The 19,305-nt window shown below is 51.6% G+C and overlaps 1 protein-coding gene across 1 annotated transcript; it reads right to left on the bottom strand.

Annotated features, from left to right (window-relative positions):
• Window positions 1–13,967: 13,967 nt before the first annotated feature.
• Window positions 13,968–18,269, bottom strand: Gbx2 (gastrulation brain homeobox 2). Its single transcript, XM_034521834.2, has 2 exons — window positions 16,128–18,269; window positions 13,968–15,119 (listed from the first exon to the last, which is right to left on the bottom strand). The coding sequence occupies exons 1-2, from the start codon at window positions 16,648–16,650 to the stop codon at window positions 14,596–14,598; spliced, it is 1,047 nt and encodes a 348-aa protein (XP_034377725.1). The 5' UTR covers window positions 16,651–18,269; the 3' UTR covers window positions 13,968–14,595.
• Window positions 18,270–19,305: the final 1,036 nt, after the last annotated feature.

The raw sequence follows: 19,305 nt of genomic DNA, 5'->3' as shown, positions 1-19,305 counted from the left end.
GTGTGGTATGACTACTGTAATCCCAACACTTGGGAGGTGGAGTCAGAGGCTCAGCTGTGTTCAAGGCCAACCTGGGGATCCATGAGACACTCTCTCAAAAAGTAGGCAAACAACAAGAACCCCACTGAAACCAGAAAATGATTAGGACCTCCCAGCAGCAAGCAAGGAACACAAGATGGAAAAAAACAAAAAACAAAAAACAAAAAAACCAATAATTGTCGCATGAAATTGTGCAAACCTGCACACACACTCCCCTAACTGTGTATGAAAGAAAGTTTATGGTGTCTGTATTGCCAGGTTTCTAAACCCTTGCTAGTCTGAAAAGTGTAAAATACCAAATTGTAGCCTTTTCTTAGATTTCTCTGATTACGAAGGACATAAAGTAATACACGAATGAATATACTCACCAGCCATGTTTTCTTCTCTGTAAAATATATTGGGGGGGGGGGGCTTTTTTGTTGGTTGTATTTTTGTTTGTTTGTTTGTTTGTTTTTCTTGTAGCCCTTGCTATCTTGGAGCTCACTCGGTAGACCAGGCTGCCCTGGACTCAAGAGATCTGCCTGCCTCTACCTCCTGAGTGCTGGGTGACAGCTCCAGTGCTGCCACAGGTCCGAGCTCGGGCGTAGGTCTTGGGGATTAAAGGAAGACACAGACTCGGTCACTCGTTATGAGAGAATGCCAAAGCTTTTACTGAGCAGGTTCAATATATACACCAAGCTAGGGAAGGAAAAACATAAACTCAAGGAAAAACAGGAACTCAACTGGGGGGCAATGGGATGTCAAGTGTAAATACCCTGCCTGGGGCACCATGCCTACATCAGGATGTTTTGATCTTAGAAAAACCATCGCAGAATGTTACTTAGTAGACAGCAGCACAGGGAAAGTCTCAGCCAGGGCATAACAGCCCTTCCGGGTCCTACACTGGGATTAAAAACATGTTCCACCACCACCTGGTTTATATTATTCTTAAAAAATACCAATTTCACCGGGCAGTGGTGGCACATGCCTTTATCCCAGCACTTAGAGGCAGAGGCAGGCAGATTTCTGAGTTCGAGGCCAACCTGGTCTACAGAGTGAGTTCTGGGACAGCCAGGGCTACACAGAGAAAGAAACCCTGTCTCAAAAAACAAACAAACCAATTTCTAACAACATTTTCTTATAGTTTAAAGGGGTTGGTTTTTTTTGTTGTTGTTTTTGGTTTTTGAAGACAGGGTTTCTCTGTGTAGCCCTGGCTGTCCCGGAACTCACTCTGTAGACCAGGCTGGCCTCGAACTCAGAAATCTGCCTGCCTCTGCCTCCCAAGAGCTGGGATTAAAGGCATGAGCCACCACTGCCAGGCTTTTTTTTTTTTTTTTTTTTTTTTTTTTTTTTTTTTTTTTAATAATGTTCTCAGAGGCCAGGATTGATGACTTGCATCTGTAATCCCAACATTCCTCCAAGGTTGACACAGAATTACTACGGCATCTTCAAGACCAACCTATGCTACATAGAAAATGGAGGCCAGCCCTTCCTGAAAGAGAGCTCCTTCACACAGGTTGTTTAAAAATCCTTTGCGGGCTGGAGAGATGGCTCAGCGGTTAAGGGCACTGACTGCTCTTCCAGAGGTCCTGAGTTCAATTCCTAGCAACCACATGGTGGCTCACAACCATCTGTAATGGGATCCGATGCCCTCTTCTGGTGTGTCTGAAGACAGCTGCTGTGTACTTATATACATAAAATAAATAAGTAAATTAAAAAGAATCCTTTGTCCTGAGCCAGGCATGGTGACATACACCTTTAATTCCAGCATTTAGGAAGCCAAGGTGACTGGATCTCTGTAAGTTCAAGACCAGCCTGGTCTACATATAAAGAGTGCCAGGATAGCCAGGGCTACATAATAGAGAGACCCTGTACCAAAAAAGGCAATATATACACTCATCTACAGCCTTCTTCCAAAAATCTTTCCAAGTATTTATATTAAGATTTGTAATTTATTTGACATTTGTCTGTCTCGTGTATGGAGGTGATCTCTGTTTCTTCTTCCTTTTCTCTGGAGAGAGAATCGAAGTTTCCATCCCAAAGCAAGTATCTATATTTATACTCCAGGTATTGTCCCCAGTTCCCCTTTTCTTTCATTGTTCACTGTGGCTGCCTTCAGCTTCGAACTTACGAGGAGGTTGATCGGCGGTACATGGAGATCCCTCCTCCTAACTTCCTTTTGTCATATGTCAACGACAGTTTTAACCCCAGTTACTCAAATATCACAATGGTGTATTAGTTAGAATCATATCAAATATATTTGCAAATTTTTTTCTTTTGGATTAATTTTCTGTGTATGAGTGTTTTGCCTGCACCGTGTGTGCCTGTGTATCATGTGCATCCCGGTGCATGCAGAGGCCAGAAGGCATGGATGCCCTGGAACTGCAGCAGCTGGGTCCTATGCAGAGCAACAGGCGCTCTTAACCTCTGAGCCACTCCTCTAGCCACACGTCTTTGTTTTTAAAGGCATCTTGCTTTTTTCTAAAATACATTTATTTTAAAATTATATTATAATTGCATGACTTCCCCTTCCCTCTCTCCCCTTTAAATGCTCTCATATATTACTTGCTCACGGCTTCTTTTCCCATTAACTGTTGTTACATGCATGCGCTTACACACACACAGACACACACACCTAAATACAACCTGATCAGTCAGTATCATGTTGTTTATATGTGTGCTTTGGGGGCTGACAGTTTGGTATTGGATAAATGCATCTTTCATAAACAAGTGGTCCATCATGATGCCTCTTACGTACTTTTCCTGTCTTATCGCTGTGGCAAGGATCTCTAGTTACAGAAGTAAGTTGTTTTTCCTATTCTTATTTCTGGCTGTACAACTTACAGTTCTTGATTAACAAATATATGACAGGCTGAGAAATGAATCTTTGCCCTACTTCTCTGACTCGTGTGTCTCTCCTTCCCTCTCTTCGGCCTCTTGTATCTCAAAGATTGTCTGGAGAATGCTTGCTGCCTCATGGATCTTCACTGAGTAAACTCACCAGCTATGTTGGGTGTCCACCTAACTATACCTCATTAGAGTCTGTGTGGTGCTACAAATTTACTTCATTTTAATGCAGTCTGAACAGTTTATTTATTTATTTATTTATTTATTGGTAAATAAAAATTTACTCACTGGTCCTCAGTCAACCTCTAGGTTGAGTGCCTGGCTGCCTCCATGAACCCACGGTCCCACCCTCCTCTTCAAGCCTGTCCTTCTGGATGGAAAGTTCTTCCCTCAGATCTGTGAATGTCTTATAACCCCCTCCTCCTCCTCCTCCTCCTCCTCTTCCTCCTCCTCCTCCTCCTCCTCCTCCTCCAAGAGACTGCCATGCCTCTCACCCCCTCCTTCCTCTGCCTCACTGTCACTCAAGTCTTAATGACACATGCCATTTGCTTTTCCATTTATGTCATTCTCACGACATACATGGCTTCACTGAAGACAGGGTTTCTCTTCTATAGCCTTGGCTGTTGTGAATCTCTCTCTGTAGACCAGGCTGGCCTTGAACTCAGAGATCTGCCCACTTCTGCCTCTCAAGTGCTGGGATTAAAAGCCTGCACCACCATATGCATTAGTGTTTTGCTTGCATGTATGTCTGTGTAAGGGTGTCAGATCTCCTGGAACTGGAGTTATAGACAGTGTGAGCTGACACGTGGGTGCTGGGAATTGAACCTGGGTCCTCTGGAAGAGCAGCCAGTGCTCTTAACCTCTGAGTCATCTCTCCAGCCCTTGTCTCTCCATGAACGCATGCTGGTGCATCTGCTTAAGCTCCCAGCAAGTGTCTCTCCAGTTCTTCTGATGCTTTCACCGGGTTATGAATCTTTAATGAACAGACTTCAGTTCCCAGATGGCTTCTCATTGTCTTTTCAGGTGCAGCCCGTGCCACCATCCCCCACCCCTTTACCCCCACTCCCTCCCCTCTAGTGTCCCCGTGTCCCCCCTCCGATAATGACTCAGGTAATCCTGGGCACGGGTTTTGGAGCAGCTCCTTTATCCCCTGAACTCTAATCCACCTGTAATTAAGGAGAGTGATCTCTCCTGTCCTCCCAATTAAGCGGTTCTCCACATCACAGATTTCTTCTTTCTCTATGAACCACCATATAAGCTAGAACGGTGGCTCTCGGCCTTTCTAATGCTGCTGAATACAGTTCCTTGTGTTGTGGTGACCCCCCCAAACCATAAAATTAATTTCCTTGCTAGTTCTTAACTATAATTTTGCTACCGTTATAAATTGTTATTTAAGTATCTGATACGCAGGATTTCTGATATGCAGCTCCTGAGAAAGGGTCAAGGCATCCACAAGGGATTCGAACCCACAGGTTGAGAACCTCTGGGCTGAAGGCTACTTCTGAGGACTATAAGGGGTCAGTTATGTGCTGGGGTCTCAAAGGCACAAGCTCCACAGTGTTCAACTTAACCGGATTGAGTAATTGATTGATCAATTGAGACTTGTCTCACTATGGATCTCTGGTGGGCATGAACTTCGATATGAGGACAAGGATAGCCTCAGACTAACCAGGAGCTGCCTGCCTCTGCCTCCTGAGGACCAGGAGTAAAGCTGGAAGTCCTTTTGCCGAGCCCTTAACCTGACTAGACTTAAATCAGATCTACCAGTGGCCAGCCTGATAACATGTGCAAATGCTATTTCATTTTTTACTACATGTATTCATTCATTCATTCATTCATTCATTCATTCATTCTGTGTGTATGTGTATGGAGGGGTGTGCCTCTGTCACAGCACATGTGTGTGAAGGTCAGAGGACGAGTTATGGGAGTCGGTTCTCTCATTCTGCCACATGGACTGTGTGGGAATTGAACTCAGGTCTTCAGGCTTGGCAGCAAGCACCTTTACTTGCTGTAATATTGTAGGGCCCCAAATCATCAACAACATTACATTGTGGTGATAAAATGTAATATCCCTGTGATGATTTAAATAAACATGGCTCCCATAGACCTATAGGAAAGGCATCACTGTGGGCAGGCATTGAGGTCTCAGATGCTCAAGCCATGCTCAGTGTGGATCCAGATGTAGAACTCTGGGCTCCTTCTCCAGCACCATGCAGGTGTCCCTGCCTGCTGCCATGTTTCCTGCCATGACGATAATAGACTGAACCTCTGAACTATCAGCCAGCCCTAATTAAATGTTTTCCTTCATAAGAATTGCCATGGTCATGATGTCTCTGCATTGCAATAGAAACTCCTAAAACAATCCCCTCTCAAGGTTTTGTTAGGATTCTATTAATTAGATAAGTGCCCAGTGTTCAGGAGAGTGGCTGTCACCCTCAATTCAGCATTGGCTCTGTGAAAGCAAGCGCCCTCTTCTTTCAAAAACTCCCCCCACTCCGGTCTCTGTTTATTCTTCCAGGTGTCCTTTTGATCTGTCTGGTCAAGTCTCAGAGGTCCACTAGGTTTCTGAGGTCCCCAGCAGAGCACACTTGAGCTCCCTGTACCCGAAGCCTCCTCCTCAGGCTCAGCTCAGCCAGGGTAAGTAGCTTGTGAGAGGGAAAGAAGAGGAAGAACAAATCCCATCTTGTGCCTTGAGGGTGGGACCCAGGGCCAAGGGGCTTCTCCTTCTAAATCAGCCCTGCAAGCAGAAGTCAACCCTGGGAGGAAATATCCAGAAACCCCCCGCTGACTTCCTGCAGCTGACAGAGCGAAGTCAAGAGGGCGCTGGCCACCTCAGGGCTCAATGTACCCAATTACCTGGACACCACAGATCTCCAAGCTGAACTAGAAGACCCCTCCCTGCACTTGCCTGGTGACTAGATAGGGTCTGGGAATGTGTGTGACTGTGTGTGTGTGTGTGTGTGTGTGTGTTTGTTTGAGTGTGTGTTTTTGAATAATCTTTCCCTGGCGCTCATTCATTCCTTTTGAAAAGCTCTTCCTAAAGTCTAAGTGGACAGATGGAAAGCTTAGGCCCTTTAAGAGACAGACAAGCGCCCTGCTCTTAGGAATGTCAGAGGTCCATGTACCCCTGGGGGTGAGACCTTGAACCACTTATTAAATTGCCACCCTTTGCAGAGGGAGGTGCCTTGGGAAAAGAAGGGGTGCCCCTGAAATGAAACTGGGCAGACCTGGCCCCAAGGAACTGACCCATGTCCAAGATCAGCTTGGAAGCCCAAGCACTCCCAGGTCTGCCCCCTGCTCCAGGGCATCTCTCTAGTGGGCTGTGATTGCTATGGTCTAATAAGATTGTCCTCATAGCTAACAGGACAGGGTGAGGCTTACCAGGGAGCAGTGTGTAGAGGAAGCTGTGACCTCTGAGGGCAAGAGGTCAGTGGTCAGAGGCTTGGGCCCTAGGTGACCAATCCCACTAAGTGGAGTCTGGATGCAGACCCAAAGCCACAGAAATGTGAAGATGCTTAGACAAGAGTCTTCCATAAATGCTGACAGTTCGTGTTTGATGGAGTTAATGCCTGTGCATCCTTGGCCTTATCCAGAGTAGACCTGTGATGTTTGCTGCTTACCCTTGCTGGCTGGGGACATGGGGGTTCTTCCCACAGGCCGTAGGCCACATTAGTCCTCAAAGGCTGGAAATCACTAATTTTCTTCAGATATCTGTGGGTTTCCCTTGCCAGTGGGTGAATATTTACCCAGCTTGGGACTCACTGGTCTATCACATGACTAGGGTATATTTCTGGCATGGATGGACTTTTCCATACCATTAAGATCTGTTCTGTCTCCACGTTCATTAACTCTGGTAGGAAAGGTCTGCATATTGTTGGCACTGAAGTAATTAGAACAGATATCCTGGTCTGGGATAGCCTCTGCTTCTATCCCTTGTAGAACTCTCCTGACTATACAAATGTGACTTTACAGAAAGAGGCAGGAAGACAAACTCCCCATCACTACCTCACTATTATTCATTAAGAGAAGTGCTTTGTAAATCCCAAATTAACAACTTCTCATTTAAAGATAGGAGATTCTCTCTCTCTCTCTCTCTCTCTCTCTCTCTCTCAATTAATAGCCTTCAACATTATGAAATGTGAAAATTATTTCAGAGGAAATTCTAGCCATAGTCATGAAAAATGGAAATCTATTTGAACGCACCACTATAAACATTTAAAATGAACCAACCACCACCCAAAGTGTAAAAGTAATAATCCTGTGCGTGCGTCTGTAGCACAGTGTCCTTGTGGTGCAGGAAAACCGAATGATATGTCTGCCTAGATCTTGCCTGGTTTGGAGAGACTGTGACTAAAGATGGTGACAGCGCAGTGTTTAAATTCCTATCTTCATTTCGCCATGCCTGGGTTCCTGCCAGCTCTCTCAATAACCCACACCAGACAGCTCTGCAAGGAGACGGGAGAGTCTGGAACTGTGCAAACATTAGATGTGATGAGGCTTTTCTGGGATGAGGTCTCTCCCGCACTCAAGTTGCACATTCACTGAGAGCTGCCGACAGATCACAATCCCATTCCCAAACCATGCCAGCTCTAGGGACCCCTTAATGAGTCCAGACTCTCTTTACGGGTTGGATGAGACAGAGTGTGTAGGAAAATGAGCCAGTTTTGCAAGGAAAGCCTGAGCTGAGGTGATTTTATGGGCTGAAAGAGTTAAGCCACCATTCCACTGAGGTGTCCCTTGGCACTGTAGTCCCCAGCACCAGCAGTCTCCCACCCACACATACCTCAGGTATGAAAATATCAGGAACAGGACCTGAATTCTGTTTTCCAAGGGAGTGAAGAGAACCAGCCATTTCATCTCCACAAGGGACAGAATTGGGGTGACAGGGGATGCCAAGGAGAACCATGCCCACCAACTTCTGGTTTCTGCTGTCTTGGACAGCAGAGCCAGCCTTTGTGAAGATAGCTCACTGTATGCTGGCACCGAGTCACTTCTGTTTGCATCAGCCCCTGCAGGTGCTGACTGGAAACCACGTGGCTAAAAGAATTAACTGCCCAAGGAAGGGGACTCAGCAAGCGCTCCGAGCAGCGCTTGGGTTCTAAGCAGGCTGCCAGGTGGCTCGGTTGTGTTGGTCACACTTCTCTTGCACATCATCATTAACTCTCCAGGAAGGTGAGACTTCTGAAGGTTGGGCCAGCGTGAGCAACAGTGAGGTGAAGGAAGGCAGGCTCATGAGTGGTTTGGTGAAGGCTGGCCTCTGCAAGGATGGTCCTTCTCCAGATTGCTTCATACCAGTTCATACTGTGCTACTCTCCCAGCAAAATCTACTAGGTGTTAAGCAAGGATGATGTGCTAAGAAGAGAAGATGAACTTGTAACAGCTGTTGCACATCTGGCCACCCCTTCCCACCAAAAGTCCATTATGTGAATTCTGGTTCTGTCTCTGGCCTTCATCCCCTGCCCCTTCTCTCCACAGGCCAGTGCTCCGACTGGAGCCTTGGATTCAGTGCTCAAAGCTTGAGGAAGCAGAGCTGACCAATTTCTGCCAACCAGCCCCCTTCAGTATCTGCGAACAGGAAGCCTAGTTTTGCCTTTGGGGTTGCAAGAGACACGAGCGGACAGTTGAGGTGCTGAACACAAGGTTTTTCCTTGCACCTTAGACCCCCATTGACTGCCTGGAGCCCTGAAGAGGTGCCTGCCATAGAGATAGCTTAGCAGAACCAGGCAGCCTGCATAGCACCCCCTTGTGCAAGCCTGCAAGCCGGTCAGGGCCGGTGTAGGCCTGGCTGGGGGCTGTCCCTTCCTTTCTCCTTTTGGGGCCTGGCCCCCTGCTTGGCTTTTGTTATTCAGAGCCCCCACCTCCCAGTTCCTTTCCCGGGGTCAAGCGGCCACTTCCAAACCCCCATGGCGTTCAGAACTCCGCTGGGTCCTGGTGCAACCAGGTGCGCCCCCGGAAGCTGGGTCGGGGTAGTCAGAGGGGCAATGAAGAGGAGGTGGGAGGGATCGGAGTTGGCTGGGCAGGGCCGCAGGGGCCGGGGCGGATTTAATAGGATCAGATCAGTGTAATCGCATTTCAGCCATTGTCATTCGAACTGCCGGGAGCCCGAGGTGGGGGGTCGGGCCCTTTAAGGCGACGCGCGGCCACTAGAGACGCTCTGGCGTGACAAAGGCCACAAGGGATCTAGTGGCGGGAAATGAAGAGATGAAGGCTTGAGGCGGGGGGAGGGGGGGTGTTGGGGGGGGGTCCGCGGGGGATGAACCTCCGAAGCCCTGCCTGCCCAGGCCTTTGCCTGATCTTTGGCCACATGGGTCTTTAACTTCGGGGTCAGGCCCACGGAGACATCCTTCAATCTCTGGGCGCATCTCTCTAGTCTCTCCCTAGATGCTCCTCGGGGGAGGGGAGCCTCGACGGCTGAGCAGGAACCAGCTCCGTGGGGTCGGGTGGCCTTGTGCAGCTCGGATCTCCATATTGCGAGGTCAGCCTGGGTGCAGCTCCCGGGCAGCCACCCCGGTGGGTGACGGGTTGGAGACAGAGAGAACACAGAGGACTGGGGGAGAGCCATAACCTGGTGTTCCAGGAAACAGGGGCTCTCGGATGTGCCTGTAGCCCAGGGTAGCAAGCCAGAGGCCGGACTGGAGAGGGTGAACGAGGCGGTTCCGGGAGTTCTCCAGGGGCCAGGGAGGAGCTCCATGCTGTGAAGATCGCGCTGTAGGAGAGAGCTCAGGCCAAGAGGAGCAGGGGTAGCAGGCCTGGGTCTCTGGGAAGAGATTCTGGGAGAGTTTAGAGGCGGGCTTCCTACTAGGAAGAGAGATACGGCAGGGTGGGGTCCCGAGAAGCTCCTGGAGTACAATAGTGTTCTTCGTCCAACTTTTGTCTGTAGTCGTCTGTAGACTTGGGAATGTGGGGCAAGCTGAAGAGCGGGAAGGGGAACACACATCACACACATACTACCGCTATCATTTACTCCCGCGCACACTCCCAAACTCCAGCTCTCACATGCCTGCTCACAGGGGACCGATCCCATCTGGACAATCTGCCTAGACAATCCCAGCATCTTCCAGGGCCGCAGCACTGTGTGTTGGCCAGAAGTGCCGAAGACCTGGTGGAACAGTGATGGCCCACAGCCCCCATACCCTTGACACCACAACCCAGTAGATGCAGGTCTTCCAACACCTCATATCTGCTGTCTTACACGCTACCTGCCACAACCTGAATTCAGGTCCTCGAGTTGGGGACCTGCAGAAGGAAAAGGCACAGCATGACCTTTCCCCAAAGCCACAGAGGGCAGAAGTCAGCTTAGGGCTCCCACTTCTAAACTGTTCAAATAGGCAATCAATTTTTATGATGTAATTTATAATTTATGCAGGTTGTCTTCATACATATGGTGTTGCTTTTGTGTGTCTTGGTTTCAGGTGCTTTATTACTCTGACGGTGTGATTTGCATTCATGTTCAGTTAGCAAGATCATATTTCTCCTGTTTACATACCATAAGGGCTCCAAATGAAGATTAATGCCACCTCTCTCTGTCCAGGCCATCACTGTCGACCTGGGCTATAGCTCCCTCCTAGATCCCCAAAGTTGGCAAAGCTAGACCCAGTTGAGTTGGAGGGAAGGCGATGTCAGATAAGATCCTAGGGGGAGAGGAGCCCACCAGCCCCAGCTGTGCACACCTGGGCAGAGGACAGAGGTGCCTATGCACAGGAACTTTTTCCCAAGGGCCACACAGCTGGATCCAGCAGGTCACTTGGCTATGATATGTCATAGCTAGTGAGTGTCCTGAGGGAGAAGGTACAGAAGCCAAGTTGGCTGGCAGGGCTGCTAGAGACAGCTACAGTCCCCCAAGGCAGCTTTGAGGAGCTTCAAGGATCCTAAAGGAGAACTAGACAGTGAGCCAGATGTCCCTCCCAACCTCCAACGCACCCTGTGCTTGCCCTGATCAGGCCTAGAGCTAAAGAGAGAGCAGCCTTGGAAGTCCTGGGCTAGGCTTAGGCTCACCAGGCACAGCTGAATTGATTAAGCCAATTAGGTTCACCAAAGGAAAGGAGAGGAAGCAAGTGCCTACCGCCAGAGAAAGGGCATCTTGGAAGGCAGGACATGCAACCAACCATAGCCATACTGGTCAAGAGTGGCCAGTCCCAGCTGGAGATGGCCCAAAGGCCTTGCACTCCGTCCATTTAGCTGAAAAGGCACCCAGAAGGAACCATCCCAGGGGGCAAGGACCAGCTGTCTGAGTGGCAAGCTTGTACTAAGTCTTGAAAATTCCAGTGCAGGTTAAGGCTGGAGAAAGCCTTATTGGGGGGTGGGGGGTGGGGGCTAGGCTACTTTGCTTGAAAAGAACGTCTAGCCTTTGAGGGGAATTGGAGCAGGCTGGTTGGATGAAGATCTGGGTGTAGGTTTTCAAAGCCACCTCTGTTTTCCACGGGGTTGGGAGTACTGAGCTCCCTGGTAGGGAAGGATTCTGGGAAATGAGAACAAGGGTCACAGGGTCAGGTGGCGGTTCCCAGGATAATGCACCCCCCACCCCATGAATGTGGATCTGAGGTCAGTCCCCAGGTGTCCCACTGCACCAGCAGCTGGGGGCCCCGGCCTGTGCGCTCCTGATAGTAATTATTTGATCTGCAGATGTAAGTGGAATTTATTGTAACAACAAATATAGTGATGTCAAAACCCAACCTTGGATTAAAGCCGGCAGCCAAAGGGGAAGTGTATTAATTTCGAACAGCATCTCAGGCCAGAGCCTATTAGAACAAGCTATTCTTCAGGCCCCCCCATCAGAATTAATCATTGGGAGTTAATTTGAAGCTCAGACAAGTTGCTGTTAATTTAGTGCAGGGAGGACGGGATGGAATAAAAAGCTGAGGTGCTGGCCGAGCCTCGTGGGTCTCATTAATCAGCCAGCTGAGACGGCCTGGCTTGATTACAATTTGCAAAAAAATTCATTAGGGCCCAGGCGATTGACAATTTTTCTCTCTGCCTGTGATGTGACTCATTAGGCAGCCAAATGAAAGCCATGATGACAGCGGCCATCAAGGGCTGCCTGTTTATCTTCCTGCCCTCGGCCTGTCTCCAGGGCCTCGGGATCTGGGATCTGGGGTTCCAGGGCCCTGAGGGCTTAGGAAGGAAAGGAACAGCTCCCCGTGAGGGCGAGAGGGCAGGCAGTATCTCAGGACCCTCCCTGGGCTTTTAAATGGTGAGACAGTGCCAGGCAGCTTGGGTCTCACAGTGGGGAATCTCCAAAAGCGGATGCTTATTTAGGGGACTTTTTGCTTTCTCAAGGGGTTTATGTGGGTCAAGGTTTCCACCCTCTGTGCGGCCCACCGGTGACAAAAGCTTTGGGAGAGAGCTGGTAGGAGTTATTTACATCTAGTGTGGTGGACAGGTATGTGAGGGGCACCCTGGGATCCGGGATAGCGTTGAATTCTGCAGTTCCACTGGAGCGGGAGGCCGAGTCTCACCGCACATCTCGCCCAGTGCTGGGCTGGACCCTTTTCACAGCCTCAGCCCCTCCACGGGCACCCATGCATTCCATCGAAGGACTAGTCCAGGCTGTTGTGTACGTAGAAAAGAGGGCTCGGCGTCCCTTAGGACCTAGAATTTTCGGCACCCGCGCTGACACCCGCCAGTGAGAACCTGGCTGAAGCAGCTAGTGCCCACCGATGACCAGGGCTCTGGGCACACCTGCGAGGAGGATCTGGGAAGCCCCTGGACAAAACAGGCTTGGTGTGTCTGTGCAGGATGCAACAATCCCCTCCATCCCCTTTCCTGGGGCCCCTCCTGGCGTGGAGAACAGCAAGGAACTCCAGAGCTTTCTGGAGCCTGCTCTAACCTTAGGGGTAAAGGCCTCTGCATTACCTTGTCTTAAAAACCCAAGGCCGATGAATTTCCCAATACTGGAAACATTCTGAAGGAAACCAGTACTCGGTGACTCCAGCCCTCCACCCTGTGCCTGAAGGCCTGAAATTTGGGCAAAGGCCTCTATGTCCCGACCCCTGTGCCGCTGAGAGGTGACCAGTGCAAAGTGAAATAAATTAAGTCAGTATTAACCCAAGGCGCTGCGACTCCCCTTCTTGGACTGGGACCACAGCATGTAACACACAGCTGCGTTGCTGGGGGTTCCCTCATCCTTTTATTTGAAAAGTTGATGTAGTGGGGCCACTAGTTTCTCTTTGGGCTGCAGATTTAATGGTCAGACGGACTTGGGCACCATGATCGCCGTCACTGGCCTGCCCCACACTTCGGGAATATGCAGTCTTAGGATCGCCAGGCCCTGGCATCTCTCTGAACCCTTCGAGTGTGGACTCCACTTCCAGCTTCGGTCGCCGTTAGAGGGGGAGGAGTGGAGCAGGTCACGCCCCTCTCGCCCTTTACCGGTCGCCCCTCCAAGGCAGAAAGATGCCCTAATCTTAGGTTTCTGTGCACCAACCCACCACCAACTCACTAGGGTCCCTTCCCCCTTCTCCCTTTGAGGGGCGGCAGGGCCCAGCGCCCTTGGGGTGGGGCAGTGGTCAGGGCACGCCCCTTCTGACCCCGCCCGTAGGGGGAGGTGTGGGGCGGTGGAGTTCACAGCCCTCCTCCAAGCCGAGAGCTGCCGGGAAGCCGGGCAGGGCTTGCTGGGTTCCGGCTCCTGTCGGAAGATAACGCCTGTAGCCTGATTTATGGATCCGAGGCCCTGAGAGCCAGCGAAGACCGCTGCTTTTAGGGTCGGAGTTTCTTGTAAGGAAACGCGTTTCTTCCCTGGCTGCATCGGATTTGGAGCCCCTGAGTCTGTACAAACCCGAGCTTGCTTCCCCTCCTCTTCTGGCCAAAGTTTGCCAGTCCCCAGGCTATTATAGATAAGGCCATGCAAAAAGGGGACATGCCAGATTCCTAAAATGAAAACTAGGCTTCCTTAAAACTCACAGCTTTACTCTCCAATTCAAAGCCTGTTCAGGTGCTACTTGGCTTATAGCCAGTCAGCTTCCGTCCTGGTCGAAAGCCACTTAGCTGACCACACACTGGCTGTGCCCTCGAAATGCCCAGGTGGTGGGCACTCTTACGAGGCCCCAAGGATTGAGCTTATAGTTTTTCCTTGTTTTTTTTTTATTATTCACAAGACTGAGATTGTTTAAATGTCATAACTTATATGAAAATAAGCTACATTGAAATAAATTAGACACAACGGAGACGTGCTTCCGACATGGCTCAGATAGGATATGCAAGCCCAGGAAAGAAAGCCAGGCAAAGGCAAATGAGCAGAACAGATTTCTAGACTGCTTCAAAAAACAAAAACAAAAACAAAACAAAATAAAAAACGACTGCTCTGCACTCAACTCAAAAGCCAGAATAGAAACAAACAAAATAAAAATAATTGTTAAACCGCAGTGTTTGTTCTGTGTCTCCCGTTTACCTTTGGGAAAGTATGGGAAGGTGGTCGCTGAAGGCGACAGAGTACAGTGATGGTTTTGTTTCATCTGGAAAGTGTCAGTGGAGAGGTTTGATCACAAAACACTGCAGCTGAGATCCAGTCTATATAGATGTCTATATACAAAGTAGGGTCATATAATAAATATTTAGTGTATCTTCTGGTGTGGCTGTAGCCCCCTTTAAGCCTGTCTAATGAATATATTCTCAATTTTCTTGGAACGTCCACATCTGGGAGGTGCTTCTGAGTTCTTTAAACAGTGGAGTCTGACACGGGGTCCCCTCAGGTGTTAGGGCCTCTCCACGGTGGTGTCCACCCTAGCTGGGCACTCAGGGTCGGGCCTGCTCCAGCTGCTGGTGTTGACTTCGAATAGCGAACCTGCTGACGTGGACAGGGATGGGGACGACTATCTTGGGGTTCCGAGAGGGCTCCCCCGTCTTGGAATTGGCGTTGCCTGCCTTGACGCGTTTCCACTTGGCCCGGCGGTTCTGGAACCAGATTTTTACTTGCACCTCGCTGAGTTTGAGGGCGTGGGCGATCTGTGAGCGCTCGGTCAGGGAGAGGTACTTTTTGCAGTGAAATTCCTTCTCCAGCTCCAGCAGCTGTTCGCTGGTGAAGGCAGTCCGCCGCCGCCGGTTCTTGCCCGTGGACGTGGTGCTGCCTGCCGCACCGCCGCTCTGCGGGGCCTCCTCCAGTGCATGGCCGGGGTCTTCTTCCTTATGAGTAGTCTGGCCAGGCAAATTGTCATCTGAGCTGTAATCCACATCGCTCTCCAGAGAGAAGCTCTCCTCCTTGCCCTTCGGGTCATCTTCCACCTTTGACTCGTCTTTCCCTTGCCCTCGGACAGCCCCGACTGAAAGCAAAACCAAACGGCATTTTATTACATTTTGAACACTGCCTTCCTTAACTCCTTCCCACTTGGGCACCTCACCCCTATCCCCCCAGCAGATTGTCTTTCTACCACATTAACACATTGCGATTTCCTGGCCTTTGAGGAGTGGGGGGAGCGTGAGAAAAAGCTCAAAGAGAGGAGGAGACAGCAGAGGCAACGGCCTTTTGCCCAGAACCATCACTCAAGGGGCTGCCATGTCTCCTGCGCACCCTCCCAGCCTCTAACAACTTGAGTAGCAGGATGCTGCTTGGACCTGAGGCCCAAGAGAACGCTCCCTTTGTTTCCCCGGGGTCCAGGGCTGATGGAAGACCAAGGGAGAGTTCATGATCCTCCCCACCACCATCTGAACACTAAAATTAAGCGAGCCTCAATTTCACAGGATTGAGATAGTGGAGTAGTGCAGATGCCAGACCGCAGTTTTCTTGAGACAGATCGTTTGTGTCACCTTAGAAGTTCCTCACCCTATAGTCCCTAGCACGTGTGTGTACACACACACACACACACACACACACACACGTAGTCTCGCAGGTAACTGGTTCTCTTGGACGAGAAGAGAACCCAGTGAAGATATTTGGGTCTGGACTCTCTTGGGTACATGCGTAACTGAAAAACACATCCCAATAGGCCTCTCTTTAAGGCTGCAACACACCAAGGACCCTCAGCCATCACAGTGTGTGTGTGTGTGTGTGTGTGTGTGTGTGTGTACCAAACGTGCCACCCGATGTGTGGCCTGGAACAGCTAGCAGGAGAGAGCTAAACGCCTCCTTTCCCCATGATCCTGCTTGTTGCTTGGCGTTTAAATGCCCCATTGGGAAGCTCCGGTGGGCACCACCGCAACTCCTCCAGCTATTCCCGCGGAGGTCGGGCGGGGGCGCGGCCTCATCCCCCCGGTCTCGGCGGGAACCCGGAGCTGGCCCGCCCCCACTCCCTCGCGTCCCCGCGTTCCGGCTGCGCGCGCCGCCGACTTACCGAGCGACGCCTGCACCGCTTCGGCCGCAGAGAAGGCGAGCAGCGAGCCCTCCTTGGCCAAGAAGGCTTTGCCCTCCTCCGCGTCCGCTTGGAGCGCCTCGGCTTTGTCGAAGTTGCCGCCTCCAGGCAGCGGCTGCGGAGCGAACTTGCGGGCGGCTGCCGCCTCTTGGTGCTGGGGCGACGCAGAGAAGCCGCCGGGCAGCGTGGCCATGAGCGTGGAGGTGAGCGCCATGCCCTGCGCCAGGCTGGAGCAGAAGCCGGTGGGCAGGCTGGGGATCTGGTGGTGAGGGTGCGCGGGCGGCAGAGCGGGCTGCAGCGCAGCCTGGGGCAGCGCGGGAGGCGGCGGCGGCGGTGGCGGCAGCACCACCGGCCTGTAGGGCATGAACATGGGGTAGCCGGTGTAGACGAAATGGCCGGGACTGGGCTGCGGCGGGCTGCCGATCAGCGAGTCTATGCTGAAGGCGGTACTACTCCCCAGCGGGCGCTGCATCATCATCAGCGACGGCGGGAACGCTGCGCTCATAGACGCGTTCGGGAGAAGCCAGGGAGAGACGAAAAGTCCCCGCGCCCCGCCGCCGCCTGGAAGCCCTCCGGACGCTGGGAGTACCACCGGGAACTCCGGGCAGGGGCCGAGCGGTACCCAGAGCGCTGACGCCGCCGCCCCTCAGTGCGGGACCCGCAGCATACCGGGCTTGCGCGGGTGCAGCCGCCAAGCGCGGTGAGGCCGTGCGCCCGGGATGGAGAGGGCGCCGGGGACCTCGCGTTCGCCGGAGCCGCTCCCCGCTGCTAGCCCGTCGGAACGCGAGCACGTAGCGTCTGCAGCTCTCGGCCCAGCTACCAGCGGTGCATGCGTCCGTCCGTCCGTCCCGCAGTCCGTCGTCTCCCACGGGCGGCTGGGGAGCGCGCGAAGCCGGCGCACTTGTCTCTGGCGGGCGCCGCCAGCACCTTTAAATCGCGCTCCTCTTTCTCATTCACATTTTGCCAGCTGCCTAGCCGTGCTCGTGTCACGTGGGGCCCAGCGCCAACTCCTATTTGCTATTCCGGGGAAGGCGGGGTGAAATTAGGGCTCCGCCCCCTTCCCCCAGGCCGGCCGCAAGCGGGCTGCGGGCGCCACCGTTGGAGCGTGCTGGCCTGGGAGCTGGAGCCTATGCACTGCGCGGAGCAAACTTAAAAGGGACCCTTGCTACCTACCAGACTCAGACCCTAGAGTTCCTGACATCCCTGTGGAGGCCTCCTGAGAGGCGGCTTGGAGCTGGCACCCGCTACCGATGGGCCAGGAGTATTTTACTTCCTTTTGGTGGCTACAGCAGAACCCTGTGTGATGCTCACCTTAACCTGGGGTGCTCTGGTTGTGCCAAGGGTCCGGGCAAGGTCTCCGGGTTGCGTTTAGGGTCTTGCCTCTGCAGGATTGCTCCCAGAGGCGCGCCTGGGCCTGTCAGCCCTTGCTCACACTACACGGAAGCTGCACGGTTGCTCTCGGCCCGCTGGTGGCGGGGCGGGCAGGCTGGTGGTCTCCCCATTCCTGGCTGGGCCCTCCGTGAGCGATCCCTGCTCATTTTTCATGACATTCTTAATCATCGCACCTATTTACCCACTTTGCCAGCGTGCACCAAAATAACAGCCACGATAATTATGATAATAAAGCGAGTCTTTTATCTGCTCCATCTTCAGGGAGGAATGGGGGGGGGGAGTTTGCGATGCCTCTGGATTGTATAACGTGAGATTATCCTGATGAAAGCTTTATGATGTTTGCTCAAATAAAAGCTGCGTTTTGTAAATAGGCACTAATTAAGCACATTGGCAACGGAGGGAGCTCTCACCCTGGCTCTGCGCAGCGCGAGGACTCCTGGGCACGCGCTTCCTCTTTGCGGACTGCTGGATGGAGCTGAGTCCCTCAAGATATTTCCCCTGTTCTCGACAATGGTAAACAGCCCGGAATCTGGGAGTTAGGAGATTGGAGGGATTGCAGCGAAAGGAAAGTAGGCATTTCTGGTCATCTTTTCTTACGATGAAGCAAACTTTCAAATCTTGTGTTCCTTTTAAAATGGGATCGTTTCGCGGCGAAGGCAGACCCTGCCAAGCGCGCGGGGCTTCCTCGGGTCCCCCTGCCTGATCTTCAAATTCCAGGGTCTAGACGTCCTTCCGGAACTGCTGACAGCACCAGGCCAAGGAGCAAAGGAGGGCATTGTTACATAGGCCATTAAAAATCAGTTCACCCGGAGGAGCTCTGGTTAGGGAGTTGGCCCATGTTGGACGTGTGTTATGTATCACAAGCACATTTAATTGGGAGATAAAGATAAATCGATCTTTATGAATTTATCGACCCTATTCTTTGAAGCTCTTCTTTCTCGCTCTTCCTCTTTCTCCCGCTCTAACCCTAAGGTCCCCCGGGGACGTCTCAATCCTAGAGCATCTTCTTGGGCCAAGAGTCTTGCCAGAGAGCAACTGCCCACCCAGAGAGGTAAGAGGGGAGGGTGAGTCCTTCGCATCTCTTGGGCAGGAGAGAACTCGCTGGCCCGGCTGCCAGCCGTCCTCCTCCCCCACCAGTGTCCCCTCCCCTCCCCTCCATCACCCGGACAAAGACATCTCAAACGCCTTTCCCCACTCTGGGCCGCAGTAATAGATGGTTTTAGGCAGCAGGCGGTTTGAAAGGAATTCATTAGGGCGCTGCCTGTATTGCGTCCCTTCACTTCACGCCCAGACCTCGAGATGGCTTAGGCAGTGTGAAGGGAAATTAATTCCCTTTGGGATACACGGGAAGGAGGTGTCGGTGGGCTCCCCAAGTTCTAGCCCCTGTTTGCCCACAAAGGAAGATAATCGAAGCCCAAGGCGAAAGGCTGATTTCTTCATGAGCATAATAAATACTGTCTCTTATTATGAGATACTTACAGTGACAGTCTCCGACGCCGTTACCTCGTTGTTAATCCCCCCCCTCCCCCCAACTTCCAGAATAACCGCTTCCTTGATTTACGTAGCTACAGCCAGGGACCTTCGCACGCGCTTGCCTCTGAGAGGATTGTGTGAGCAGTTACTTATTCACCTGGCTCCTCTGCCTTCCATTTTGGTCTTTCACTGTAAAAAAAAAGATATTGTTGTAAAGACTTCTGTCGCTTGATTACACCCAGAGACAAGGAGAGACAGGGACCTCTTTGACTATTTTGGCAATTCCACACTTAAA

This window comes from Arvicanthis niloticus, chromosome 17 (assembly GCF_011762505.2).
Source record: "Arvicanthis niloticus isolate mArvNil1 chromosome 17, mArvNil1.pat.X, whole genome shotgun sequence".
NCBI lineage: Eukaryota > Metazoa > Chordata > Mammalia > Rodentia > Muridae > Arvicanthis > Arvicanthis niloticus.
This window is presented reverse-complemented; position numbering and strand designations above follow the sequence as displayed.